Raw genomic sequence first — 23,161 nt, forward strand, 5'->3', positions numbered from 1 at the left:
ATTTTTTCTGAAAAAAATTTATTTTTAATGAAAAAACAATTGCATTAACCCAAAAAATATAAATTTTCAACAAAATAGATACATTTACACGAAAAAATACATTAAAATTTTAGAAATAATGTTTTAACCAAATAGTCGAATTGTTAATCAAAAAGATGAAATTTATACTAAAAAAGGCAAATTTTTAACAAAGATCAATTTTCAAGAACAAAATAAATCAATTAAAAAATATCGTTTTAAAATATGCAGGATTTCCTAAAAGTTTTAGGAAAAATTGAACTCATTTTAAAAGATATTTAGAAGTTCTAAAAAATTTCAAAAATAATTATAAATTTGGAAAAATTGGAATCAACTTCTAGATTTCTGAAGATTTTGAAATAGTTTTTTAAGCTTTCCAAGAATGTTTAAACTATTGAAAAGTCAAATAATTTAACTTCTAATTTTTAATGTAGCTTCAAATTTCTTAAAATAATCTAATCTTGAACATTTTAAAGTTATTGAGTTTTTTTTTTTATTTTGGGTTTTAAAATATTAACGTGTATTTCTATTTTTGTAACTGAGTCTGAACCTTTAAACTTTATAATTTATAAAAGTTATAAAATCCCAATTTGGCAGTTTATCTGCATTTCATTTTCAATTTTTTTAATAAAAAACTATTAAGCCTAAATTTTAAAAGTTTAAAGTTCAAGAGTTCCACGTTTAGTGCTTTAATTTGTATTTTTTTTTTATTACTTAAAATAGAACAATGTTTAACTTTTGAGTTTTCATTTTGAAATTGTATTTTCCTTAAATTTTTTTCTTTGATTAAAACGCCCATCCTGAAAATGAATTTTAAATAAATAGCCAAATTTTTATTCAAGGAGATGATCTTTCAATTAAAATGATATATTTTGAACAAAAAATGACTTTTTAACGAACTTCTGAAATTTTCTACAACGAAATTAATTTTTTAATCAGAAGTTATACATAATTTAAAAAAAGATAAATTAAGTTTCAACTAAATAGTTTAATTTTCAACATAAAACATGAATTTTTAAACAGGACGAATTAATTTTATACCGAAAAAGACGAATTTTCAACAAAATACATTAATTTTTAACTGAAAAAGACCACTGTTCAACCAAAAATTAAACCTTTAAATGTTTAATTGAAAAATAAATTTTCAAATAAAAAGAAAATTTCAATAATTAGTTAAATTATAAATCAGAGATGAATTTTTAACTAAAATGATGAATCTTCAACTGGAATAGTTAAATTTTCAGTGAAAAAATAAACTTTCAACCAAAATAACGAGTTTTCAATGAAATAGTCATTAATTTGCAATTAAAACAAAACTCAATCAAATAGCTGAATTTTTAGTCAAAAAAGACCAATTTTTAACAGAAAATTAAATAGTTAAAAAATTAATTTTTAAACAAAGAAGAACGAATTTTCAACATATAGTTGAGTTTTCAACAAAAGAGGTAAATTTTAAACGAAGATGATATCACGCTAAGAAAAAAATTATTTTTAAACAAAATTGTGGAATTTTCTACAAAGTAGTTGAATCCTCAACCAAAGACGAATTTTTAACGATCCAGTTGATTTTTCAACAAAATGTTATACATACTTTTCAACAAACTAAATTAAATTTTAACTAAATAGTTGAATTTTTAACATAAACCATGAATATTTAAATAAGAAAAATTAATTTTCTACAGAAAAAAACAAATTTTCAACCAAATATATTAATTTTCAGCAAAATGGTTGAATTTGCAACTAAAAAAGATACATTTTTAACAAACAAAAAAGAAGAATATAGTTAAATTTTCAATTAAAAATTATTAATTTTAAAAAACAAATTTTCGAAATAATAGTTATATTTTCAACCAAAGAGATGAATTTTTAAATAAAATAATGCATCTCGATCCAAAAAACAAATTGTTAACAAAGTAGTTCAACTTTCAAAAAATTAGTTTAAATTTTAAAAACAAAAGAAATGAATTTTCAAACCAGAAAATTAATTTTCTTCCATTAAAGACAATATTTCAATAAAATACATCAATTAAAAAACAAAATTCAACCAAGAAAATTAATTTTATACAAAGAAGATTAATTTCAAACTATGTGCATGAATAAAAAAAATGTAAATTTAGAATAAAAAATGGAATAGTGAATTTATCAGTTAAAAAAAATTCCAACTAAAAAAAACACGAATTTTTAACCCAAGCCTTGAATTTTCAACTAAAAAATATAAATTTTGAACCAAAAAATAAATAGTTAAATTTTTAGTTGAAAAATTAATTTTCAAATAAAAAAATGAATATTTAACTAAAATTTTGAATCTTCAATTGGAATAAATAAATTTTCAGTTAAAAAATAAACTATCAATCAAAATAACGACTTTTAATGAAATATTCCAATTTTCAACCAAGAAGATTAATTTTCTACCGAAAAAGACGTATTTTCAACAAAATACATTAATTTTTAACTAAAAAAGACCTATCTTAAACCAAAAATTAAACAGTTAAATTTTCAGTTAAAAATTAATTTAAAAATAAAAAAAAGTGAATATTTAAATTCTACCGAAAAAGACGAGTTTTCAACAAATGACATTAATTTTCAATTAAAAAAGAGAAATTTTTAACTAAATAGTTGATTTTTTAGCTAAAAAAGTCAAATTTTCAACAAAAAATTGAATAGTTAAAAAATTAATTTTTATACAAAGAAGAGCGAATTTTCAACAAATAGTTTACTTTTCAACAAAAGAGATGAATTTTAAGCTAAGAATGATATCTTGCTAATAAAAGAATTATTTTTTAACAAAATTGTGGAATTTTCTACAAAATAGTTGAATCCTCAACCAAAGAGGAATTTTTAATGAGCCATTTGATTTTTCAACAAAATGTTAGACATACTTTTCAACAAACTAAATTAATTTTTAAACGAAAAGTTAAATTTTCAACATATAAAACATGAATTTTCAAATAAGAAAATTTAATTTTCTACAGAAAAAGACGAATTTTAAACAACAACAAAAATATATATTTATATATAAAACAAATTTTCAAAATAATATTTATATTTTCAACCAAAAAGAAGAAATTTTTAACTAAAATAATGCACCTCGATCCAAAAAACAAATTTTTAACAAAGTAGTTCAACTCTCAACAAATTAGTTCAATGTGTAATAAAAAAATTAATTTTCTCTCATAAAAGACAAATTTTCAATAGAATACATCAATTTGAACCAAGAAAATTAATTTTCTTTTATAAGAGACAAATTTTCAATAAGCTACGTACATTTTGAACCAATTAGTTGAATTTTCAACTAAAAAAGACTAATTTTCAACCAAGAAAATTAATCATCTACAAAGAAGAGTAATTTTAAACAAAATACATGAATTAAACAATTTTTAATTTACAATAAAAAGTGGAATAGTTAAATTTTCAGTCGAAAAAGAAATTCCAATTAAAAAAAAACACGAATTTTTAACCAAATACTTGAATTTTCAACTAGAAAATGTAAATTCTCAACTCAGAAGTAAGTGGTTCAATTTTCAGACGAAAAAATTAATTACCAAACTTTGAGTGCTTTAATTGGCATTTTATTTTTTATTACTGCAAATGGAAAAATGTTTAGCTTTAGAGTTTTAAACAATTTTTTTAAATCAAATTGTTCAAAAACAAAAATTTTGCAGGCCTGGCAACTGAGATTTTCCCACCTAGTTGGATACGGAGCAAAATATTATTCATATTTAATATCCAGAGCGATCGCTTCCTGGATTTGGCAAACCTATTTTCAAAACGATCCCCTGAGTCGATCATCCGGTGAAAAATATCGAAGAGAATGCTTGGCTCACGGCGGCGGAAAACCTCCATCTAAATTAGTTTCCGATTTTCTCAACAAAGAAGCGAGTCCCTCAAATTTTGCGAAATCTCTACTTAACGAAATTGATATGAAAAACGACCAAGTACAAGTCATGAAGAAGAAACTCTCCACGTAAGATTTTTTTTTTTTTTTGACGTTCTCAATATTGTAAATTCCGACATTTTTCTCGAATAGGAAAAAAAAATAGACTGATAAAAGATTTGGTAAGTAGAATGGAACTGTTTAAATCAGAAGCTTTAAGCTTTTTTTCTGTAAATAAAATTATATTCGGTGAAAATAAGTTTGTGATAACATTTAATTTTTCGTTGCTTTTTAATACAAATACGGAAATTTAAGTCTGAATTTTTTTAAATGAAAAATCTGTCCAATCACTTGAAATATCAGAGATAATGTAAAATAAGTTTTATTTTAACTTTCTTTTTAACTTAAGTTCAATTGGTTTTTTTTTCAATTATGAAATCATTCAGTTTACAATTTGTAGTTCTTAAATCTTTTACCATCAAAATTTTCCATTTTAGGTCTTCATTTTGAAAAGTATTTTTTCAATTAAAAGAATTTTTTAATACTTTTTTGAAGGACTAAACAATTAAAAAATAATAGCTTTTGAAATTAATTTTTTTTTTTTTGATAAAACCTTTTTTAGTTTATCAGTTGATCACTTTTTTAATAACTTTCAAAATTGAATTGTAGTTTGAATATCAAAAATTTAATACATATCTTATTTTAGAGGACGATTCTGAATCTGTTCAATGTAATTTTTTATTTCAAGAAAATAACCAATTTTTAAGTACTTAGCTATATTTGAATGTTTATTTAAAATAAGCAATTATAATTCAAATGTTTAAAACAAAATAATCTGAAAGTGAATTCTTTGAAAAATTTAACCTTTGAACGTTACAATCTTTATTTTTCTATTTTAAACATTTTTATTTGTAAATGAAATTGTTCAATTTTTATGTATAAATAACAGTGGAACAATTATTCATTTGGTGAAAATTTAAGTAAGTTTATGATGTATTTAAAAGTTTTCAAAAGGTAAAAAAATTGAAAACATGAAAAGATTTCAAAAAATTTAGAACAAAATTCCGATATTTTTCAGGATGTTGAAAGATTTCGAGGAAAATCTTGAATGATTTTTTATTGTGAAATAATAATTTTAACACAATATGAAAATTTAAAAATAATTGATTACTTGAAAACATTTCAAACAATGTCAAGCAAAATGTAGATTTTTGAAGATTTCGTACAACAAAAATAGTTTTCAAGTATTTTCAAAGATTTCAAAAGAATAACAAATTTTATTAATATCCCTAGGAAAATTGAAAATGATTTTTTATTTTAAACAATTAATTTTGAAGGAATATTTTTAAAGAGTTTCAAAATTCTAAAAAAGGAATCTGGAAGATTTTAAAGTAATTTTTTTGGGAAAAGTTTGAAAGAAATCAAATCATTTTAAAACAGAACATTTTTTAATCAAATTTTGAAGCTTTTTCAAGATTTTTAATGGTTTCAAGATAATATAACATTTTTTTTAAGATTCCTGGGAAAATTTAAAGTGATTTTTTATTTTAAAAAAGAATTTTTAAAAATATTTCAAAACAATTTTTGATGAATGAATAAAAATTGAATAATTATTTGTAACGACTTAAAATTACAATCTAAAATTCAAACTGAAAAAATTGTAAGCGAAAATAAAGGAATAATAGAGGAGTAACTTCTTTTGTATCAAATTAATATAGATAAAATCTGAAAAATTTCTTATTCCTGACATTTCTAGTAGGAAAATATTACATTTTCAAGAAAAAAGTTTAATTTTCAACCAGAAGAGATTATTTTTTAAGAAAAGAGTTGAGTTTTCAAGTTAAAAAGTCAAATGGTTTAGAAAGCAGTTCACTTTTGAGCCTGAAAAATAAATTTTCAATCAAATAGTTGAATTAAACAAACATTAAATTTGAAACAAAAAGATTAAACTTCTGCCAAATTGATAAATTTTCAAGCCAAAAAGGCGAATTTTCCACTCAAAAATATACGTTTTCAACAAAAAAGTTAACTTTCCATGACAAATCTGTAACCAAAGAACTGAATGAAGAAAAAATGATTTTAGCTTACTAACGAAATAGTTGAATTTTCAAGCCAAATAGCTAAATTTTCAAGCAAGAAGATTAATTTTCTACCAAAAAAGGCAAATTTTAAACAAATAAAATAAATTTTCAAACAAGCAGTTGAATTTTTAAATTTAAAAAGATCCATTTTTACCCAAAAATGGAAAAAATGGTCATTTAAAAAATTTAATTTTGATGAAATAAAATTAATTTTTTATTTATAAATATTTTTTATACATACTTTTCATCAAAGTAAATTAAGTTTTAAACAAATATTTGAAGTTTTAATATAAACCATGAATATTTAAACAAGAAAAATTAATTTTCTACCGTAAAATACGAATTTACAACCAAATATATTAATTTTCAACAAAATTGTTGAATTTGCAACTAAAAACGATAAATTTGTAACAAAAAAAAGAATAGCTAAATTTTCAATTAAAATTATTAAGTTAGAAAATTAAATTTTCAAAATAATAGTTATATTTTCAACCAAAGAGATGAATTTTTAACTAAAAGTATACATCTCAATCCAAAAACAAATTTGTAATAAAGAAGTTCAACTTTCAACAAATTAGTTTCATTTAAAAAAAATTCCAAACCAGAAAATTAATTTTCATCCATAAAAGACAAATTTTCAAAAAAACAAAGTTAATGATCAACCAAACAGTTGAATTTTCTATCAAAGTTGTTTAATTAAAAAAAAAAAATTGAACCAAAAAAATTAATTTTCTATAAAGAAGACTAATTTTAAACAAAGTACATGAATTTAACAAAAAATCTAAATTAACAATAAAAAATACAATAGTGAAATTTTCAGTTAAAAAAAATTGCTACTAAAAAAAACAATTTTTAACCCAACACTTGAAGAACGAGAAGAAAAAATTATTTTAGCTTGCCAACCAAATAGCTGAGTTTTTAAGACAAATAGCTCAATTTTCAATGAAAAAGATTAATTTTCCATAAAAAAAGCAAATTTTCAACACATCATATAAATTTTTAAATATTTAGTTGAATTTTTAACCTTAAAAAGATCCAACTTTGATGAAAAAAAAAAAATTTACAAAAAAGTTGAATTTCGAAGACAAAAGAACTTATTTTTCAGAAAACAGTTGAATTTTTCACAAAAAAGTTCATTTTTAGCTAACGAAGATGAATTTTTAACCAAGAAAGGTGACTTTTCTACCAAAAAAGGTGAATTTTAATTCCACAAAGACGAATTTTCAATCAAAAAATATGACTTACAACATGGAATTTTCTACATGCAAAAAATATGAATTTTTAATCAAATGTTCGAATTTTTAAATAAGAGATTAAACTTCCACAAAAAATAGTTGAATTTTCAAGTAAATAGTTGTATTATTAATCAAGAGACGAATTTTAAACAAAATAGATTTATTTTTAACCGAATAATTGAACTTTCATGAAAAAGACGAATTTTTCAGAAGGCATACAAATGTTCAACAAAAAAATTAATTTTCAGCCAAGAAAAATTAATTTGTAATCAAGAAATGTGATTTTTCTACCAAAAAGGATGAATTAACAAGCCAGATTATTCGACCAAAAAATATTACTTTTTAACCAAATAATTAAACTTTTAAAGTACAATTGTGGATTTTCAACTAAAAAAGATTGAACTTCAACAAAAAATATCACTTTTCTACTATATAAGAGGAATTTTCATTGCAATACGATGAATTTTCTACCATAAAAAAGGAGTTTGCAATCAAATATTTAAATTAAAAAAAATTATTTATAAGCAAATAGACGATTTTTTTAGAAGGCAGTTGAATTTTCAACCAAAAATATGACTTTTCAACAATAGAAGAATTTTTAATCTATAATAACGAATTTTTTATCCGAAAAGATGAATGTTCAACAAAAAAGTTAAATTTCTGGCCGAAAAAGAGTATACTTTTTAACAAAATAATTGAATTTTCAACCAAGAAATCAAACTTCAACCAAAAACGGTTGCATTTTCAACCAAATTGTTGAATTTTCATGCCAAAAAGACGAAGTTTTGAAAGATATTAAAATTTTCAATCAATAAAGATGAATTTTTAATAAAAAAAGATGACATTTCAACAATAAAGCATGGATTTTTAATCCATAAGAATGAATTTTTTATCCGACCAGATGAATGTTCAACAAAACAGTTGAATTTTCGATAAAAAATAAATTAATTTTCAACAAAATAATAAAAATTATTACAAAACAGTCGAATTTTTAACCAAAATAATGAAGTTGTAACCGGAGGTAGTTGAACTTTCTTATTGGATTATATTAGTTCACTTGGAATTTATTCAGCCAAAAAACGCAAGAAAGTGAAGTTTCTTAAAAGCAGAGAAAAAAAATTCTTTAAAAAAAGACGAATAGAGGGAATAGTGTGAAGTCTGTAAATATATTTTAAATTAATCGATTTTTATCATTTTCGATTTAAAAATGTCCAAATTTTAAGGCTTGAAATTTAAAAAAATAAAATTTTTAATACGGATTCACGCAATTAGAAATTATTTAATTTTAAACGATATTAATTAAAATTTTCTAAGTATAAAGCTTTGGTGATAAATTATTCAATTTTTAATCTTCATAATTGAAATGATATAACTTTTCTTAGTTTTCAATTTTAATTTCAGAATTTTAATTGCGATTCTGATAAAAAGGGGAAAATTTCCGACACTTCGCATTTTTTTCCAAAAAGTCGCATGATTCGAGCCTTGTAAACTTAAGAACACTGTGAAGAAGAAAATAACTTTTTAAATTAAAACTCTTTTCTGTATATCAGGATATCCAGCGATTCCTAGGAATAAAATTTAAGGCCTTTTCCAGGTTGTCCAGGTCGAGAAATCAAGTTTTTCTAGGCCTCATTGTTTTTACATCAAATAATAAAATAACATTTGTGATGCATGCAAAATATGAAACATTTCATTTTTTATTGGCTACAAATTTCTAAAGAAATCAGAACCATAAATAAACAAATTCTTATTTTTTTTCGAACCTAAGTCGTCTTTGTTAAGTCTTTGGGGATATTTTTAAATCTTTTTAAGGTCTTTAAAATCATTGTAAAGTTTGAAAACTTGTGTTTTCATTTGAAATCGTAGAAATCTTTTGAAATCTTCTCAAATTTCTTGAAACCTTTTTTTTTTTTGTTAAAACCTCTTTAATGTTGTGAAATCTTTGATGTCTCTCAAAAATTTTCAAATTCCAGAAATCCTTTTAAATTCTTTGAAATATTTGTGAAATGTTTCCTACATCTTTTGTATTTATTTGAAATCACTGGAATATTTGAAACTTTTGTGAAATATTTTTAAGTTTTCTAAAGAAATGTGAACTCGTGTAAAATCTTTGAAAGTCATGGATTCTTTGAAATCTTAGTGAAATATTATAAAAAATTTGAAATCTTTGAAATATTTGTGAAATCTTTTGTATTCTTTTGAAATCATTAAAATATTTGAAACATTTGTGAAATCTCTTAAAATTTTGGTCAAATCTTACAAATCTTTGAGAAATTTTCAAAAATATTTGTGAAATGTTTCAAATCTCTTAAACAAATTTGAGATGGTTTAAAAAAATGTTTAATCTTTAGAAATATTTGAGATCTTCGAAAAATCTTTTGAAATTTTGGTAAAATCTTAAAAATCTTTTGAGAAATTTTCGAAAATATGTGTGAAATGTTTCAAATCTCTTTAAAAAATTTGAGATGGTTTAAAAAAATGTTTAATCTTTAGAAATCTTTGAGATCTTCGAAAAATCTTTTGAAATTTGCTAAAATCTTTAAAACCTTTGAGAAATAATTTGAAATATATTAACATGTTTGAAATCTTTGTAATCGTTTGTATTCATTTGAAATCTTTTAAAATTTTGTTAATCTTTCAGAAATATTTGTGAAATGTTTAGAAATCTTTGAGGCCATTAGAAAATCTTTTAAAATTGTTGTGAAATCTTTGGAAATATTTTTAAAATGTTTAAAATCTCTTTAAAAAATTTGAGATCGTTTAAAATATTTAGAATCTTTAGAAATCTTTGAGATCGTTGAAAAAACTTTTCAAATCTTCTGAACAAATTTGAATTTTTGAAATTTTAAGTCTTTATAAAATTTTTATGAAATCTTTGAAGTATTTGTGAAACCTTTTGTATTTGTAATCTTTTGTATTTATAAAATTTGGATTAAAATTTATTTGAAATCTTTTAAAATTTTGGTAAAATCTTTAAAATCTTTATGAGAAATGTTCGGAAATATTTGTGAAATTTTTCAGAACTCTTAAACAAATTTGAGATGATTTAAAAAAATGTTTTATCTTTAGAAATCTTTGAAAAATCTTTTAAATTTTTTATGAAATTTTTGAGAAACCTTTGGAAATATTTTTCAAATGATTAAAATCTGCTAAATAAATTGGAGGTAGTTTAAAAAAATTTTAATGTTTAGAAATCTTTCAAAAATCTTTGGGAAATATTTAAAAAATGTTTTGAAATATTTTTCAAATGTTTTAAATCTTCTACAACAATTTGAGATGGTTAAAAATCTTTGAACTCTGGTGTACTGCACCCTTTTTTTATATCTTTGTGAAATCTTTTTAAATTTTGGTTAAATCTTTGTAAAATCTTTGAGATCGTTTGTATTCATTCGAAATCATTAAAAATATTTGAAATCTTTTAAAATTTCGGTAAAATTTTTTTAATCTTTTGAAATATTTGTGAAATGTTTGAAATCTCCTAAATAAATTTGAGATCGTTTAAAATATTTAAAATGTTGAGAAATTTTTGAAAAATCTTTTGAAATTTTTGTGAAATCTTCTAACAAAATAAAAAATTTTTATGAAATTTTTATGAAATCTTTGAAGTATTTGTAAATTATACTGTATTAATTTGAAATCATTAAAAACTATTTGAAATCCTTTAAAATTTTTGTAAAATCTTTGATAAATATTTATCAACTGTTTAAAATCTCCTAAACAAATTTGAGATGGTTTAAAAAAATGAAAATGTTTAGAAATCTTTGAAATCTTTGTGAAATTTTCTAAACAAATTTGAAATCTTTGAATTTTAAACCTTTATGCAATTTTTATGTATTTGTGAAATCTGTTGTATCCATTTGAAATCATAAAACATTATTTGAAATCTTTTAAAATTTTGGTAAAATCTTGGAGAAATCTTTATCAAATGTTTAAAATCGCAAAAATAAATTTAAGACCGTTTAAAATATTTAGAAAGCTTTTGAGATCCTCGAAAAATGTTTTTAAATCTTCTAAACAAATTTGAAATCTTTATGAAATCTTTGTGAATTTTTTTAAAATTTTGGTAAAATCTTTGAGAAAACTTTGCAAATATTTGTCGAATGTTTAAAATATCTTAAATAAATTTTAGATCGTTTAAAATAATTTAACATCTTTAGAAATCTTTGAACAATCTTTTCAAATCTTCTAAACAAATTTGAAATTTTTAATCTTTATGAAATTGTTTTGAAATCTTTGAAATATTTGTGAAACCTTTCGTATTTATCAAATCTTTGAGAAATCTTTGGAAATATTGATGAAATGTTTAAAATCTCATAATCTCTGAAGTATTTGTGAAATTTATTGTATCCATTTCAAATCATTAAATATTATTTGAAATTTTTTAAAATTTTGGTAAAATCTTTGAGAAATGTTTTGAAATATTTATGAAATATTTTAAATCTTCTAAACAAATTTGAGATCGTTTAAAATGTTTGAGATGTTTAGGAATCTTTGAAATCTGGTGTACTGCATCCTATTTTTGATATCTTTGAATTTGAAATCTTCATGAAACTTTTATGAAATCATTTAAATATTGGAAATCTTTATGAAACATTTGTAATATTTGTGAAATCTTTCTTTCATATTTGTTTGTGTTCGTTTGTAATCATTGAAGTTGTTTCAAATCTCAAATTGATTAAAACCTTTTGAAATTGTTTAAAATCTTAAATATCTGGTATCCTTGAGCTCTTTTTAAAATTCTCAAAATCCTTTTAAATATTATAAAAACTTTGAAATATTTCAGGGTGGCCGTTTTAATCAAAGAAAAAAATTCCCGGTCATCTGCCGGTTCGCAAACATTATTCACGGTCAATGAAATTTAAAAAATCAAAATATTTTCTAAACATTTTTCCATTTAAAGTAATAAACAACAAATTAAAGCATTCAAAGTGGAATCCTTGAATTCTAAACTTTTACCATTAAATTAAAGAATTAAAACTAAATTCAAATTTTCAAAATTATATTATTTTAAGTAATTTTAAGCTAGACACATTAAAAATTGAAAAATAATTTTTTTTAACCTTAACAGTTTTTAAATTAGAAGTTAAATTATTTTAATTTTAAATAGTTTAGGCATCCTTCAAAAGCTTTAAAATGTTTTTGTTTAAATCTTGAGAAATCTAGAAGTGGTTTTAAATTTGTCCAAATTCAAAACAATGTTTCAACTTTATTTTCGGAACGTTTAAGTATATTTTAAAATGAATTGCATTTTTTCTATAACTTTTACAAAATCCTGCAAATTAAAAAAAAGTCCTTAAATTTTTTTATTTATACCAACAATAAAATACTTAATATTTGTAAAAAAATAGAGTAATTTTAAGAGATATTTAGAAGTTTTAAAAAGATTCGAATTAAATTTACAACTTGAAAAAATTTCAAATACTTAAAGCCGAATTGAACAAAAATGTAGATATTTGCAGATTTCAAACAAGAAATTTAGAATTTTTTTAAGAATTGCAAGACTTCAAAAGAATTAAAATATTTGTTTTAAGATTCTTAGGAAAATTGAAAATGATTTTTCACTTTGAAAAATTATTCTAACAGAAAGTTAAAGATTTTAAGAAATTTCAAAAATTATCAAAGAAGGACCTGGAAGATTTTAAGGATTTTTTTTTTAATTTGCAGGATCTCCAAAGAATTGTATGAAAAATTTGATTAATTTCAAAATATATTTAAAAGTTCTGGAAAAAATGTTAAAACATTTCATTTAAATTACTTGAAATCATTTTCATTTTTCAATTAATTTTAAATCTTTTCAAAACTTAAAAAACTGTTTTCTTTTAAATATTTGGTTTCAATTTACTCGTCTTAAATGAACAGTGAAATATTGCAAAATATTAAATCCTTATTCTTTTTCTACATTAGGAAATTTAAAATTAAATGGGTTAAAAATATATTACTATGGACTTATTTTCAAGTTAAAAAAGTAAAACGCACGTTTACATTTTTTAATGGTTAAAAAAATTAATAGAAATAATATATTAATAAATTTATTAATTAAATTTAATATAAAAAATAATATAAAGGAAGACCTGAGACTCTGAATTTAAAATATTTTATTGATAAATCATAAAAATTTGTATTTAAAAATAAAATCGGAATAAATGAGATTAATTTTAATCCTTATCAAGACTTTCGGATTGAAACAGTTACAGATCCATTAAAAAAATTATTTATTTATTTATAAAAATCATAATTTAACTAATTATTTTAAAAACGGTTGAAATCGAAGTCGGACCAAATTTTAATTCTAAAAATGTTGTAAAATTTCCGGTAAAAAAAAAATAAATTCACTGTTATTTTTCGGTTTCCCGGTCCAGCGGCCACCATGCTTTTGAAATATTCTAAAATCTTTAGAATTATTTTCCAACCTTTTAGAATCTAGTGCATATTCAAAATCCCTCGAAAACTGTTTTAAGACCAGAATAAAAATTCAAGGTTCTGATGAAAAAAAAAAATCCCAAGGAGATTTCCAGGTTTTCAAGATTTTCAAAATCGCTCAACAGCCTGTAAATAAAATAAACATTCGATAAAAATAAGTTTCCGATAACTATCCAGGTATATTGAATTTTTCGTTTCTTTTTATTACAAATACGGAACCTTAAGCTATTTACAGTGTTGACAAATTCTAGGAAATATTACATAAAAATAAGTTTTGTAGCATAACCTATTTATTCAAGGCAAATGCAGTATAAAGTACGTGAGATGCAAGTTTGATTATCCGCATCGCGATTCACTGCGCTTTCAATAAATAAATAATCGATTCATTCGACCTTTACCAAATTTCGAGCAACATTCTCAGAGTAACTGTCTACTGCATTTCGTCGCAATTGCATTTGTAATAAAATTCTTCGCCGAATTTCGCACTAAAATTCGCTATTCACCCCATTTATCTTCTCTCCTCTGCACTTTTCCGTTTATATAAAATTCCCAGTAACAGAAGCTAGTCTATAAATAACACTGAGACAGAAAACTATAAACCATTGTATGATCCTCCTCCTCCTCCTCCTCCTCCTCATCTCATAATTCTGGCCAATTAATATTGCTCACCACAAAGTACCCTTTGAATTTTAAGTAACAGTCGGTCGGTTCCTACAATATTATAGAGTCTCAAGTACTCGTGTTACTTTGTCAACTATTTTTTTTCTCTTATTTATTTATTTAATTATTTATTTATATTCACGCTTTCCTCTTATTCACACAATATCTGTCATTAATTTAAACTACTTTATTTAGATGTTAGCAGTGGCGCGCAGTCAGTACGGAAATGGTTTTTGAGTAACCAAAACAGAAAAAAAAAGAAAAAAAAATAAAGAAAAAGATTGAACCCCTTTTTTTAATTCAATCCACAATTGCACGAGGAATGGGTGCACTTTTGAAAACTCCGTCTATACTAGTGTGCCAGAGAAAAATCGTCTTTTTCAAAGACTCAATTATATGCCTTTTTTTTGTATCAAAAAGTATTTAAAGATCCTTCCTTACAACAAGATTCCGTTAATTTACACAGTATCTTGGTGATAAAGAAATATAATTCTATTCTCGACTCAGTCGATCAAAAGTCAATTTGTGGTTAGATCATAAGGCTTAGAAAATAGAAAGTAATGTACAAATTAACAAAAATGATACACCACCTCCGGCTTAAGCCGAAGCCCAAGGTAGTGTTTGGCATTAAAAAGCAAAAAATAATATTTTTATTTTCTTTTTTCGAAATCACTTTTCTCCCTCTGTGTCGCGCAAAATTTCCGTCCACATTTTACTGTCAAGTAAGATTTCGAAGTTGAAGGTTATTATACAAAAAGCAGCTGGACAGCGCGTGACTCAATTTTATCATTGCTGCTACTGTCCACTTTTTTTATTTTTTAATTTTTTTATTAGTTGTATTCAATAAATAATCTTAGTTACGAATCTCTCAAGAAACAGGCACGTGAAAGTATTCTGAAAAATAATTTCCTCGAATACCGATCATTCTGTAAATACAAGGGTGCCTTGTGATCTAATTTCACTTTCTACCGATATCGTTTTCCACACTGATTTCTTCCAGTCTCGACAGTGAAAAAAAATGACGAAAAGAGTTTTCACGATTTACGAAAAGAGTTTTCACAATTCACAAAAAGAGTTTTCACCATTCACGAAAACAATATTCCGTCATTTTCTTTAAACTCGAATCAACTGGAGTGTAGAAAAAACAAAAAACTTTTGTTATGTAAAAACAGATACATTACTAGTGATATTCTCTCATGTACTTCCTCGCCCCCCCCCCCCACCCCCTCAATCAGAATCTAAAATCAAGACAAAAAAAGTAAATAAAAGCACTGCTCACGACATACTTTTAAGTGTCCACTGTCCAACGTTTTTAGTTTCTTCCGACTTTCGATTTCTCGAATTGATGAAAATAAAAAAAAACACAAGGCAACACTGACTCGATCGAGAAATTTTAATTCTCTCTTTGTGAAATTGCCTTTGGGGACGGCAAGCGTCAATGTAAACCAGTTGGTCTTTGTAGAAAACGACGTAAGGATGTTCCCTCCACCTCGTTGAGACTTTGGCATGCGGTCGAGGTTACGCGACATAGTTATACTGATTTGCATTGTCCTTGTCCCGCTCCATGTAGTCTCTGTCGATCAGGGACTCTATTCGCTTCTTCAGGTCCGCAGGCTGCAAGAAATTACAATAATTAATCAAATGTATAATATATAATATGATAAAAAAATAATATAAAATATATAATAATTAATCAAATTTCAAAACATTTCCAAAGATTTCATAAGATTTCAAACATTTCAGAAATATTTGAAGGATTTCGATAATTTCACAAATATTTTAAAAGATTTCGCAGATTTCCAAACATTTCAAGGATTTAAGAAGATTTCACAAAAATGTAATTTTCAACCAAAAAGATTTATTATCTACCGAAAAAGACGGATTTTCAAGAAATGATATTAATTTTCAGACTCTTTGTAAAATCTTTGAAATCTTTGCGAAATCCTTTAAAATGTTGGTAAAATCTTTGATATCTTTGAAATCTTTGTGATATTTTCTACACAAATTTGAAATCTTTATGAAATCTGAAATATATGTCAAATCTTTGGTATTCTTTTGAAATAATTAAAATATCTGAAATTTTTGTAAAACCTTTTGAAATCTTTACTCCTTTGAAATTTTTGTGAAATATTCTAAAAAAAATTGAAATTTTTATGAAATCTTTGTGAAATGTTTTTTATTTATTAGAAATCGTTAAAATATTTGAAATTCTTGTGAAATCTTTAAAAAATGTGGGTAAAATCTTTGAGAAACCTTTTTTATTATTTGAAATCATTAAAATATTTGAAATCTTGGTGAAATCTTCTAAACAAATTTGAAATCTTTATGAACTGTTTATGAAATTTTCGTGAAATATTTTGTATTTATTAGAAATCATTAAAATACTTGAAATTCTTGTGAAATCTTTTTAAAAAATTGGTAAAATCTTTGACAAATCTTTTGAAAGCTTTGTAAAATCTTTGTGACATCTTTTTTATTATTTCAAATCATTAAAATATTTGAAATTTTTGTGAAATCTTCTAAACAAATTTGAAATCTTTATGAAATATTGGTGAAATCTTTTGTATTTATTAGAAATCATAAAAATATTTGAAGTTCTTGTGAAATCTTTTTAAATGTTGGTAAAGTCTTTAAAACCTTTGAGAAATCTTATGAAATATATTTACATGTTGGATATATATAATAATTAATAAAATTTCAAAACATTTCAAAAGGTTTCATAAGATTTGAAACATTTCAGAAATACTTGAAGGATTTCGAAAATTTCACAAATATTTTAAAAGATTTCGCAGATTTCAAAACATTTCAAAAATTTAAGATTTCAAAAAATTGTAATTTTCAACCAAGAAGATTAATTTTCTACCGAAAAAGACGAATTTTCAACAAATAATGACATTCATTTTTCAATCAAAAATTACCAATTTTCAACCAAAAATTGACCAGTTAAAAATTTATTTTTAAATAAAAAAGAACGAATTTTCTTCATATAGTTGAATTTTCAACTACAAACATGAATGTAAAAAAAAAGAAAAATTAATTTTCTACGAAGAGATTTTCAATCAATAAAAATAAATTTTTAACAAAAAATGAAATAATTACGTTTGTAATTAAAAACTTTAATTAAAAAAAAACGATTTTTTAAAGAAAATAATAGTTATATTTCAACCAAAGAGATGAATTTTTAACTAAAATTATGTGTCTTGAGTTTAAACCAGAATTCAAAAGATTTGATGGATTTAAAAAAAAATTGATTTTTTAACAAAATTGTGGAACTTTCTACAATGAAATTAATTTTCTATCAACATACATTAATTTATCAACTAAAAATATAATAGTTGATACTTTAACCAAAAAATATATTAATTTTAAGTGAAGAACGGTAGAATTCAAACAAAAAATACCAATTTCCCAAAAAATAGTTGAGTCCTCAAATATTAGTACTAATAGTTACGTTTCCAATTATAAATATTAATTAAAAAAAAAACGATTTTTCAAGAAAATAATATGTAGTTATATTTCAACCAAAGAGATAAATTATTCACTAAAATTAGGCATCTCGATTCAAAAAATAAATTTTTAACAACGCAGTTCAACTTTTAACAAATTAATTTAATTTTCAAAAAAAAAAATTTTTAACCCAGATAATTAATTTTGTCCCATAAAAGAAATTTTTGAAATAAAATAAATCAATTTTATAAAAAAAAAGACAAAGTCAACCAAACAGTTGAATTTTCTATCAAATTATAGTTAAATTTTTAACAAAAAAGTGATTTTAACGAAACTGTCGAGTTTTCAACCAAAAATAAAAATCTTTAATTTAAAATATTAATTTTTTACCGAAAAAGATACATCTTTAATAAACTACGTGCAAAGTACATGAATTCTCACATAAAAAAGATAAATTTACAATAAAAAATGGAAAATGGTTAAATTTTTTAATAAAATAGTTTAACTTTCAATCATAAATTTAAATTTTGTATAAAAAAAAACACGAGTTTTTAACAGACTACATCAACTTTTAACCAAATAGTTGAATTTTCAACTGAAAAGTAAATACTTTCATTTTCAATTTAAAAAAATTAATTATCAAACCAAAAAAATGATTTTTTACAATATAGTTAATTTTTGTACAAATCAGATTAATGTTTCACCCAATAGTTGAATTGTCAACATAAAACCTGCTTTTTTTACCGAAAAAGGCGAATTTTCGACAAAATACATTAATTTTCAATAAAATTGCTGAACTTCCTACTAAAAAAAAAATGAAATAGTTACATAAGTAGTTCCTCTTTTAACAAATTAGATGAATTTTCAAACAAGAAAATTAATTTTCTTCCACAAAAGACAAATTTTCAATAAAGTACATTGATTTGCAACAAAACATAGTTAATTGCCAACCAAACGGTTGAATTTTATATAAAAAATAATAGTTGAATTGTTAACTAAAATAATTACTTTTTCACTAAACTGTTAAACTTTCAACTAAAACACAAATTTTCAATTCAAAATATTAGTTTTCAACCAAAAAGGACGAATTTTCAACAAATCACATTAATTTTCAACTGAAAAATACCAATTTTCAACCAACAGTTAAATAGTTAAATTTTCAGTTAAAAAATGAATTTAAAAAAAATGAATTTTCAACAAATAGTTGAATTTTCAACCAAAGAAATGAATTTTCACCTAAAATAGTGAATCTTCAACTACAATAGTTAAATTTTTAGTGAAAAAATAAACTTTGAACCAAAAAAACAACGAGTTTTCAACGAAATAGTCAAATTTCTAAACAAGGAAATAAATTTTCTACTAAAATGACATCACTTCAAAAACAACAAAATCTTTTTTATCTAAATTATAGAATCTTATACAACGAAATTAATTTTTTATTAACAGATAAGAATTTAACAACTAAAAATTTAATAGTTGATACTTTGACCAAAAAAGATATTAATTTTAAATCAAGAAAAGAGTAAATCAAATAGTTGAATTTTCAACCAAAAAACATGAATTTTTAAATAAAAGAAAAATTAAATTTCTACCGAAAGACGAATTTCCAACAAAATAAATTAATTTTCAGCAAAATTGTGGAATTCTCAACTAAAAAGATAAATTTGTAACAAAAAATGAAATTGTTACGTTTTCAAATAAAAATATTAATGAAAAAAAAACGAATTTAAAACAAAAATGTTACATTTCAAACCAAAGAGATAAAATTTTTGACTGCAGTGACGCATCTCAAGTCAAAAAAATAAAATTTTAACAACGCAGTTTAACTTCCAATAAACTGGTTTAATTTTCAACAAAAAATGAATTTTCAACCGAGGAACTTGATTTTCCTCCATAAAAGAAAATTTCAATTTTTAACAAAAACAATGACTTTTTCATGAATCTTTTGAATTTTCGATTAAAACCACAATTTTTCAATTGAGAAAATTAATTTTCTACAAAAAAGAAAGAAGACCAATTTTAAACAAAGTACATAAATTTTCAAATAAAAAAAAAATTTACAATAAAAAATGGAATAGTTAATTTTTAAGAAACAATTTTTTTTTACTCTGCTAAATTTCTAAATCTTTTTAAATATTCACTGAAAATTAATTTTTCAAAATAAAAAATCATTTTTAATTTTCCTTAGAAATGTTTTTTATTCCTCTGAAGCCTTTCAAAACTCTTAAAAAGCTTCTAAATTCGTTGTTAGAAATCTACTAAAATCTATATTTTGTTTTAAATTATGCAGGGCTATTTATATTTAAATTTTCGTGTGAATAGCCGGATTTTTTCGGTACACGCAAACTGATTTTAAATTATTTGAAATTATTTAAAATCTTAAATTAATTTTAAATTTTTTCAAACATTCTTCAAAAAATCGTTATGTATACATCAAAATTCAAAAACTTGACTTAAAAATTACATTTTTGTATATAGAACAATTAACATTGCAAACATTAGTTTCGTTTTGTTTAGTTTTTAATATTTAATTTATAATTACTGATTTTAAATAAACAGATATTTATAAATATTAAGTAATCGTTATTTTTAAAAATTAAACAATTTCAAATTGAATGGCTTAGAAAAGGAATATTTTAGACTGAAATAATATCAATGAATGATAATAAATAATAAAATCTTTTAATTACGAATACATTATTTTGAAAATGTGTTAAAATTGAAAATAGTTAAAAAAGTTTCAATCGGGCGTTTACATTTATTTAACTAATAAGATTTTCGAATTGAAACAGTTTAATTTCTAACGTTAAAATCTGCAAATTCTAAAATTGTGAACTGATTCCGAATAATCTTGAAAACCCAAATATTATTCACTTTTTAAATCTTAAACTTTTGTTCAATTTAAAAAATCATTAATCAATTAATATTCACAGTTGATCAACTAAAAATGTTTTTTATCCAAAATCTTTTATTTCAAACTTCTAATTTTTAATTAGGTTTTTAAAACTGCATTTTAAAAATCTTGAAATTAAAAGGTACGCTTAAAAATTAAAATATAAAATGGAACATTTTTAAAGTAGAAGAATCTCGAAATACGCATTCTACGCTAAATTATATCATAATTGAAAAAGATAAAAATTTAACTCTTTATTTACAAAACGGTTGAAATCTAAGTTGAACAAATTTTTTTTCTAGAAATTTATAAAATTCCAGGTAAAAAAAAATAAATTCATTCATGAAATTCACCATTTTTCTACAATTTATGAATTTTTAATCAAATTTTAATTACATTAACATTTTTTGCCGGGAAATACTATGAAATACAAACATTTTTGTATGATTATTCATTTTATATTATAATTTAGAAATTGCGCGAGACAAAAAAGAAGCGCGCATGTTTGTTTTTTAATATTTACCAATTTTCCTGATTCTGCATTTACATTTCTCTGACTATTAAAATATTGTTATATCCCCTGAAAAAATGAAACCTTACCTTGACAGGAAATTTAAGTTGATTATATAGCTCACTAATAAGGAGATTGTGCGTGAGAGTTTTCCTCATTTTCATGATCCTAACAATAGCTGCATCAATTTGATACTGCCGATCCTGATACACTCTTTCTTCCGTTGCCTTTTGTTCCTCGTTCTAAAAACGAATCAATAAGTTAAGTAATAATAATTAATTAAATCAACTAAATTAAATAACATTATTATGATAATAATTAATTTAATTAATTATTAGTCAGAGCGGCGATACGGCGGACGATTACAAATTTCCGGTCATTTCCCGTTCAAGCTTTTCAATTTTCCAAAGAAAGCAAAAATAAATATTCATATTTGCCGCAAAATTCAAACATTTATTTATTTAAATTTATCACGTTCATTTTAAACCTCCTTTAACACAACACAGCGAAAATTTTCAAAATAACTAAATTTTGAAACAAATACTTAATTTTTACATCAAAAATATCAGTTTCAACAAAAAATGGAATAGTTAAACTTTCAGCAAAAAAAAATTAGTTAGAATAGTCGAAATTTAATCCAAAATATAAATTTCCAACTAAATTGACGAATATTTAACTGAAATACTTGAATTTTCGAACCACAAAGATGAATTTTCAAACAACCAGATTCACTTTCTACCAAAAAACACAAATGGAAAAAAACCTGGATTTTTTAAAAGGAATAATTGAATTTTCAATTGAAGGACACAAATTTTCAATCAAAATTTTCAATTTTTAGCTAAAAAAAATTTTATGTTAAAAAAAATAATATTCAACCAGAGGAATTTTTATCTAAGAATTCAACTAAGATTATGAATATTTAAATAACAAAAATTGAACTCTAGACAAAAAGATACATTTTTAATAAAAAAAGACGAATTTTCAACCAAAAATTAAATAATTAAATTTTCAGACCAATTTTTTTCAGTTGAAAAAAAAACAATTTTTAATCTCACTCATGAATTTTTAATCCAAATGATGAATCTGCAACTGGAATAGTTGAATTTTAAGCCCGAAACATGAGTTTTGAAGGTTTTTGAAGTTTTTATCTGAAATAGTTGAATTTTCAAACTAACAAAAATTATATTTTACTGAAAAAAGATAAATTTCCAACCAAAACTTAAATAATTAAATTTTAAGTTAAAAAAAATTAATATTCAACCAGAGACATTTTTATCTAAGAATTCAACTAAGATTATGAATATTTAAATGAAATAATTGAACTTTAGACAAAAAAGATGAATTTTCAATGGAAAAAAAAGAATTTTCAATAAAAAATTGAAGAATTAAATTTTCAGTCCAATTTTTTTCAGTTAAAAAAATCAATTTTTAATCTCACTCATGAATTTTTAATCCAAATGATGAATCTGCAACTGGAATAGTTGAATTTTCAAACTACCATGAATTAATTTTTACTGAAAAAAGATAAATTGTCAACCAAAACTTAAATAATTAAATTTTAAGTTAAAAGAACTAATATTCAACCAAATAAAGGATTTTTCAGCTAAGAATTTAACTGAGATTATGAATATTTAAATTAAATAATTGAACTTCAGACAAAAAAGATGAATTTTCAATTTAAAAAAAAAACAAATTTTCAACAAAAAATTGAATAATTAAATTTTCAGTCAAATTTATTTCAGATGCAAAAAAAAAATTGCAGCCAAAAAGGAAACAAAATTTCAACAAATTAGTTAAATTTTGGTAAAAAAATTCCTCTTCATCCAAAGCAAAAACCATTTCTTAATCAAATATAGCTCATTTTTCAACTCAAGAAATTAATTTTTAATAAAAATTATGTGCCTTAAAAAAGAAAAATTAATAAAAAAAGTTTAACATTTAACCAAATCATTTGATTTCCAATCTAAAAGATGCATTTTAAACTAAAATTATAAATATTTAACTGAAATACTTCAATTTTTA

The 23,161-nt window shown here is 22.5% G+C and overlaps 2 protein-coding genes across 5 annotated transcripts in view; one reads left to right on the forward strand and one right to left on the reverse strand.

The window, feature by feature from the left end:
- The window catches only part of LOC117174856 (mitochondrial intermediate peptidase), an 87,844-nt gene that overhangs the window by 24,496 nt on the left and 40,187 nt on the right, over window positions 1–23,161 (forward strand). The window contains exons 10-11 of one of the 2 annotated variants that reach the window (XM_033364252.1): window positions 3,681–3,982; window positions 14,484–14,933. In XM_033364252.1, coding sequence (XP_033220143.1) covers window positions 3,681–3,982; window positions 14,484–14,490 — 309 coding nt within the window. In that variant the 3' untranslated portion in view covers window positions 14,491–14,933. Of the gene's footprint in view, window positions 1–3,680; window positions 3,983–14,483; window positions 14,934–23,161 lie in introns of those variants that run through there. The other variant, XM_033364253.1, reaches the window with a different exon arrangement.
- Window positions 1–23,161, reverse strand: part of LOC117174855 (cullin-4A) — a 69,988-nt gene that overhangs the window by 5,746 nt on the left and 41,081 nt on the right. Inside the window, exons 10-11 of one of the 3 annotated variants that reach the window (XR_004467384.1) lie at window positions 21,229–21,381; window positions 15,575–15,902 (exon numbers count right to left, since the gene is read on the reverse strand). Coding sequence is in view for 2 of the 3 variants with exons in the window: in XM_033364249.1 (XP_033220140.1) it covers window positions 15,807–15,902; window positions 21,229–21,381 (249 nt within the window). In the remaining variant the exon portion in view is untranslated. Of the gene's footprint in view, window positions 1–13,814; window positions 15,903–21,228; window positions 21,382–23,161 lie in introns of those variants that run through there. The other 2 variants (XM_033364249.1, XM_033364251.1) reach the window with 2 other exon arrangements.

This window comes from Belonocnema kinseyi, chromosome 6, assembly GCF_010883055.1.
Source record: "Belonocnema kinseyi isolate 2016_QV_RU_SX_M_011 chromosome 6, B_treatae_v1, whole genome shotgun sequence".
NCBI lineage: Eukaryota > Metazoa > Arthropoda > Insecta > Hymenoptera > Cynipidae > Belonocnema > Belonocnema kinseyi.